The 6,664-nt window shown below is 55.7% G+C and overlaps 5 protein-coding genes across 5 annotated transcripts; all 5 read right to left on the reverse strand.

Moving 5' to 3' along the window:
• Positions 1-274: 274 nt before the first annotated feature.
• Positions 275-580, reverse strand: DQ04_09301000 (hypothetical protein; the record flags this gene model as incomplete). The annotated part of the gene is made up of 1 exon (XM_009315887.1): positions 275-580. One exon carries the CDS (start codon positions 578-580, stop codon positions 275-277), a length of 306 nt encoding a protein of 101 aa, XP_009314162.1.
• Positions 581-863: 283 nt separating this feature from the next.
• Positions 864-1,844, reverse strand: DQ04_09301010 (putative haloacid dehalogenase hydrolase; the record flags this gene model as incomplete). The annotated part of the gene is made up of 1 exon (XM_009315888.1): positions 864-1,844. One exon carries the CDS (start codon positions 1,842-1,844, stop codon positions 864-866), a length of 981 nt encoding a protein of 326 aa, XP_009314163.1.
• A 733-nt stretch (positions 1,845-2,577) lies between these two features.
• On the reverse strand, positions 2,578-3,477 carry DQ04_09301020 (hypothetical protein; the record flags this gene model as incomplete). The annotated part of the gene is made up of 1 exon (XM_009315889.1): positions 2,578-3,477. One exon carries the CDS (start codon positions 3,475-3,477, stop codon positions 2,578-2,580), a length of 900 nt encoding a protein of 299 aa, XP_009314164.1.
• Positions 3,478-3,923: 446 nt separating this feature from the next.
• Positions 3,924-4,355, reverse strand: DQ04_09301030 (histone H2B variant; the record flags this gene model as incomplete). Its single annotated transcript, XM_009315890.1, has 1 exon — positions 3,924-4,355. The coding sequence occupies one exon, from the start codon at positions 4,353-4,355 to the stop codon at positions 3,924-3,926; it is 432 nt and encodes a 143-aa protein (XP_009314165.1).
• Positions 4,356-4,915: 560 nt separating this feature from the next.
• On the reverse strand, positions 4,916-6,580 carry DQ04_09301040 (hypothetical protein; the record flags this gene model as incomplete). The annotated part of the gene is made up of 1 exon (XM_009315891.1): positions 4,916-6,580. One exon carries the CDS (start codon positions 6,578-6,580, stop codon positions 4,916-4,918), a length of 1,665 nt encoding a protein of 554 aa, XP_009314166.1.
• Positions 6,581-6,664: the final 84 nt, after the last annotated feature.

The following is a 6,664-nucleotide window of genomic DNA, read 5'->3' on the forward strand; positions in this document are numbered from 1 at the left end:
CAAGGAAAGAGGGGGAAGGGAGTGGAGGGCAGGCTGGTGCGTCAGTCCCGTGCCTATGGTAGGTAGCTTGCTGCACGGAGTTGTAAGTCACGTCGCGGTCATACAAATGCCTCGATTTGTCGCATCATGTCTCCAGCCGTACGCCACGGTGCTGCTGATCTCGCGTGCCCGATTGAGACTGGCGCGGCACTCGCGTTGCGTAGCCTTTTTGATACTTTGTATGCTAGTGCCTGCCAATCGACAAAAGGGAGGAAAAAGGGTGTTATGTGCTTGTTTAGTGTACCAGCATGAATATTGTTGTTTGTGCGCGTGGTGCTTGTTTCCAGTTTTTTGTTTTGAGGGGCGTTGGGTGTAAGTTTTTGTCAGAGTGATGACCGTATGCTGCTGCACGCGTGTTGAACGTGTGTAACTTGCTGCGGTGCCTCCTGATCCCAGGTGTCCAGCCTGGGCTGGTGTAGTGGAACTGGAGCCTAGCCTGTGCTGTGAGAAATACAGCTTTCTTTGCTTTGTTTGAAGAGGTGGACGGTCCGTGATTACTGAACATTATTGATGGCGTCGGTGCAGGCTGTTGTTGAATCATGGTGATACCCCAGCCGACTGTGTGGTGTCTTGGCCGAGTGAAGGTCTATTCGCACTGATTAGGAATCCCACTTAACCATACAGTTATATGGATTGAAGTTATGCGCATACTTTTGGAATTAGGCGTTGTGGTTGGGCTCGTGCTCAACAGCGGAAGCGTACCTACGCCGTGCGTGAAGCCCGCCGGTTTTGCGGGGAATTCCTAGAGGCCCAGCGCCGCGGGGCACTATTATTTCCACTGTTCACAGAATGCAACCTCGCAGTGTGAGGTGTTGCGTGAGACCTTAGTTTGTGTCCATCTGAAAGACCGCTCGCAGCTTTCGTGCAACGCCATCCTCGTCATTGGAGTCAATTACCTCAGCGTTTGGAAGCGAGGCTTTTAACCGCTGCTGCCCGTTACGCATCACACAGCCTTTCGCTACAGTAGCCAGCATGTCCCTGTCGTTCATGCTGTCGCCGAAGGCAATGACATCCCGCGCAGGGTCGAAGTTTAAGATTTTGCCGATCTCCTGCAGCGCTGTTCCCTTCGAGACGCCAGCGGCCATCACATCAAGACACAGGTCAGACGACATTGCTGCCTCTACGCGTCCATGAAACATCAAGTTGATTTCCTTCTCGTACTGATGTAGGATGTCCCTGTTCTCACAGCGAAAACACACTTTGCCAACACCGGTGGTGGGAAAGTCCTCCATGATATTCGGCCGCACCTCTGGCACGACGCCGAACTTCTCCAGCATCCGTTCCGCACTCATGAACGTACGGTTCTGCCACCATATGTTTGTCTGGTACGCCGAGGTTGACACCATGCTCTGCGGCGATTCTCCGTGATCGCGGAGAGCGAACTTCTCGTAGAGAGTCCTCACAATACTGCTGTCCAGGTCACGTGAGACGATCGCCTCACCAGCCGGGTTGTGCACTCGCGCCCCATTCGATGTTATGATGTATAAACCCTCATTGCCATTGAGACAGCCAGATGCCCCTGCTGTCTGCCTCCTCTTTCGGTAGTACTGAAGAAGGTCCTGCTTCGTGGAGGCAACGCTGAGGTGGTGGCGCCCCGTAGCGATGATGACGTGGACGCCAAGCGACGAGAGTTCGTACAGCGTGCTTTTCGTAAAGTCAGTGAGGTGGTGATTGGTGTCAAGCACCGTGCCGTCCATGTCGGAGGCCACGGCGATGAAGGGGCCATCGGTCATTTTGTGTTGCGTGTCGTGTTGTTGTTGTGGTGCCGCGCCGTCTCGAGGAACACTTGGAACGTGCTGCACCATTCACTGTTCTGTTGGCACGCTGACGTGTTCGCTCCCTTCCACCGACTCTTATCTCCCTAACAATTGGTGGGCGCACGAGAGAGAGAGAGAGAGAGAGAGAGAGAGAGAGAGTAAGCGTGCGGAAGTGAAAGCCGAGAAAACAAGGAAACAAGCCACTGGGTGGTGCGCCGCGGCGTGACCAGCGCAACACACACACACACACAAAGCGAAAAATGCACACACCCTTTTTCTTTTTCTGTGTTGTCGTTACAGAAGCATTAACGCCAGCCAACATGGGGGCTCGAGAAGAAGTCCGTCCGGCCCCCTCTCGTTGGCGCTTCCACCGCTTGCCCGCTATTCAGCGTGGGTGCATGCGTTGTCTGCCCGGCGACCGGCGTGTATCTCCGGCGGGGTGCGCCCCTCCACAGATGTGCCGAACACGACGGCGAAGAACACACACACACACAAAAGAAAAGGCCACTACTCCACCATACACTGAACCGTCGCGTCACATGAACGCAAAACGGGGATGTCGGCAGAAGTCCGCACCTCCGGTGTAAGGCAGATGAGGGAGGATGTATAATGGCGGAGAAATACGCCCTTCATATTTAGGCGAGGCAGATGGGCGTAAGCTCGGCATTGATGTCAGAGTCAAAACACTCCAAAACGCTCACCTCTTCACAAAACGTGCCCGCACACGACAATCAATCGGATTGACAAGCAGAGAAAGAGAGATAGAGAGAGCAAGGCGTCTTCACACCAAAGGGCTGATCTCATCGTTGCGGGCAATCAGCATCGAACGCGGCGGATGAAATACATGCATCAGATTGTCCCACATTATTTTGGGCTGCAGCAATGTGCTTGGCTTCGATTCCATGCGCTGTGATTCACGGCGGGTAGTCGAGGTGAGCACCAGGTACACGTAGAAAATAGCAAGGCTCCCCACCAAGAACACAACGAGCAGCAACAAGACTAATAGTGTCACAACAACGAGGGGTTTCACGGCGTCGTCGTCGCGTTCGTTCTGCATTGCCAATACTGACGCTGAACGATTACGAGGAATGCCGTTGGCGAATTGCCTTCGACTTGCCACTGCGAAGGCACCTGTGAATAGTGAGCGACAGACCCAGAACACACCCATCGAGGACGCACCGCTTGTTGTCAAGAGGTACAGCGTGAACCAGCGAAGACTCCGTTGCCCAACACACCCACCAATGATACCGCAGTGGTGGTCATGCTCCCACACGCACACATTGCACTGGTAGCAGTGCGAAGTCCGCGGGGGCCGCCGCAGTGCACACACGCGGCAGTACACGAGGCTCCTGTCGTTGTGAAACGGATCCACCTCCGCCGGACGCAACCGCGGGTACACGCCTGGGTCTGTTGAAACGACGAGTAGCGAACTCGTGAAGGCGACAGAGAGCAGCGCGAACAGCACACACAGTTCGACAAGGCCAAGCTCGTCCCACAGAGTGAAGACGACACCAAAAACGAGGGTGAGCGTGATGAGTGTTGGGACACAGTACACTGCCGCATCGGGGCTCCAGATGCAGGTGACGCCGCACCACCGCGTGCGCCTTAGCTTGCCTAAAGCAGCAGGACTGCCATTAAACCTGTCCTCAGGTAGAGCCACCGGAACCCCCGCTGGCTCCATTCTCTCTAAGCCTATCTAACCACTGCGCGTCCACGGGCAAGAATGAAAGAAACAAACAGCATACAGCCAATGGGGCAACCCAACCCAACATGTAAGTAAGCGCATGGTATACCATGTGCTGGAACACCGAGAGAACGTTCCGCCAACTTGTCATGTTGCCTCTAAAGTAAGATCTGAGCAAGAATATAAGAAGAACAGAAAAAACATTGAACAGAAAATTTTTTTTCACCAGAAACGGATTTTCCCTCATGCCCTTTCTTATATTTTCTTCTTTTCAGCGGTCGCATCGGCTATGGCTTTCGTGCTGATCTGTCAAGGTTCTTTTCTTTCCTTTCCCCCCAAATCGCAAAGTGGAATGTGGCAAGCCACGGTCACTCTCTTCGTCGCATATGTCTATAAAAAGCCCCATCAAGTGGAGCTCTGTCGCACCAGTACTGGTGCGACACTTACACCACCTTCGCATAGGCCTCCTCGCGCGAAGCGTTGTACTTGGCGACTGCCTTGGTGCCTTCGCTCATGGCGTGCTTCGCCAGCTCCGGCGGCAAGAGGAGACGTGCCGAGGTTTGAATTTCTCGTGCCGTCAACGTCTTCACGTTGTTGATGCACGCCACGTGGACCGCCTCCGTCTGGATCTTGCTGTACATATCCTCAATGAAGGAGGAAAGCACGCGCACGGCCGCCTTGGAGAGCGTACCGCGCTTGTACACCTGCCGCAGGGTGCGGTGGATGTACAAATCCCAGCGCTGCTGCTTCTTGCCGCGGCGGGCGCCGCCCTTCTTCCTGCCACTGGGGCTTTTGGTTGTGCGGCCGGCCGACCGCTTGCCTTTGCCCTTGCCGCCCAGCGGAATGGGCCGCTTCCCTCCCTTCGTTGGCGGCATTGTCTTCTCGTTTCTTTTATGATTTCCTGTGGCACTGCTGCTGCTGCTGCGTCGTCCTCGCGACGAAAGAACAAGACAGGGAGAGGAGCACGGGGTTTGAGAAAATGAAAATAAAAAAAAAAGTGTGAGTGAACACACGAAGGCTGGGCCGCATGTGTAAGAGCGGGAATGCCTAGATGGGCGTGCGCCAATGGCGACTGAGAGCTGCTGCGGCGTCGACTCGCACCCGCACTCGTCCGAAGAAAAGAATTTGCAACAAAAAGACTCGAAGATGGGTCGCATCGCTTGGGGAAACAAACAACAAAAAGGGAACACAAATGTAACATATATAGTTTTTTTTTGTGCCAAACGCGAATGGCGGCGCCGGGGCACACGCAGGTGGAGGACGACGGCAGCGCCAATCGGCTGAAACCCCACGGCACATCTTCGCATAACCACGCAGCTGCACTACTCTCGCGCGGTACACTTGGCGCCGCGTCTTTGACGACTATTTCTTCTTTTCCTAGATATTCCCTTTAACTCTCCCCAAAGCAAGGGGAAGAACTGAAATAATAGCGGTGCTAGAACCTGGAACCCTTCCTTCGCTTCAGCACCGGCTCAAGCCCCGTCAAACCACACCCGCCCTGCTCACGGATGTGCTTGTCGCACGGAACACGCGGTGCGTCGGCGCAGTTGCCCGCCTCCTGCGCGAGCAGCAACTGCCGCTCGTCGGAGCGCAGCCACTCGCGTGCGATACCGAGCACCGCCTCGCGCAGGTATGCGTACTCGTCCGGCGTATTGTAGACAAAGGCACTGATGCGCACATAAAAGCGCCCCTCCACGCGCTTGACTGGGACCTCCACTTTGTACACGTCGTGCAGCAGGTCCTGAATATACTTCGCCGTCATGCACGGCGTCTGCAGCGCCTCGGGGAGCTCGACAAGTGACATGAACGGGGCGTGGCGGGCAACGGGGCGTGTGCCAAAGGCGTGTGTAAGCATTTCCGCGGCGCGCTGCAGCAGAAGAGAGCAGTGGCGCCGCACGCGCTCGAGGCCCTGCGCGCGCCAGAAGTCAATGGCCGCGGGGATGCAGAGATAGGCGCCGTAGTCGCGCGTGCCGTCCCAGATGAACTCCGAGAGCAGACCGTTACCAGCGCCATGTGAGAGAACAACGGAGTGCAGGGAATCGACAAGCGCTGCGTGAACCCACATGAAGCCGACAGACTTGGCTATGGAGAACCACTTGTGTAGGTTTCCAATCAAGACGCTGGGCTGCGCCTCTGGCGGCAGGTCGTTAAGGTTCACCTCTAACTGCAGCGGTGCATGGGCGCCATCCACGATGATCTTCGTTACACCACAGCGCCGCAGCGCGGGAACAATATGCGTAAACACCGGCAGACAGAGCGCGCTGGTCGATGTGATGTAATCGAAGACAACTGTCGTGCATCCTGTCGGAAGATGACGGCATATCTCGTCCGTCAAGGCCGCGTCATCACCCATGAGCGAGGCGTCGTGCAAATACTTGGAGAGCGCGATCTCATGGAAAGAGGCACCAACTTCTGTGCATCGAAAATACATCATTTTGTACACAGAAAGGTACTCAGTGTCGAAGAACGCCACCACGTCATCCTTCTCAATAAGGTGCATCGCACAGTTCAACGCGTACGTCGCGTTCTGCACGAGGACCACCTGTCTTGGACTGGCGTTGAGAAATTCTGCGAGACGCCGGACACTGTACACGATGAGCGGAAGCAAATCGCGGTCCATGTACTCCACCACCTCGCGCTCCATCATCTCCTCGTAGCGGTGCTTCATCGCCAGCGCACCGCGCAGTGAGCCGCCAAAGGCGCCGTGGTTGATGAACACGAACTCCGGCGTGATGGCGAAGTGCTCCTCGCGGAACGGCAGGCCAAAGTCACACAGCTGCACGCGCCGGCTCCAGATGCCCATGCGCTCATCCTCGTCTCTGGCGACGTCCATCTCCTGCAGCTCGCTGCAGCCCAGAATTCTGCGCGAAAACACCGGAAGCGGCGGCGGGCGGTACGTCAACGTGTCCATCGCCACCAAATCCTCGACGTTCTCGGAATGAAAGGAGCCGAAGCCCTCATAGACGGAAACTGTCCGCGTAATAGCAGCGCCATCCAGCGCTTCTAGCCGTCGCCGCAGCTCGGCCGGGATGCCGTCGAGGGAAAACATACACGGTTCGTCGGACGATGCAGGCTCTGCCGGGGCAGCTTCGTCCTGCATTGCTGCGATCGCGTGTCCTTCAGCTTGATGAGGGTCGTGGTATAAAGCCACGATATGGTTAATATATATATATATATATATATA

This window comes from Trypanosoma grayi (genome assembly GCF_000691245.1).
Source record: "Trypanosoma grayi strain ANR4 Tgr_930_V1, whole genome shotgun sequence".
Classification (NCBI taxonomy): Eukaryota; Euglenozoa; class Kinetoplastea; order Trypanosomatida; family Trypanosomatidae; genus Trypanosoma; species Trypanosoma grayi.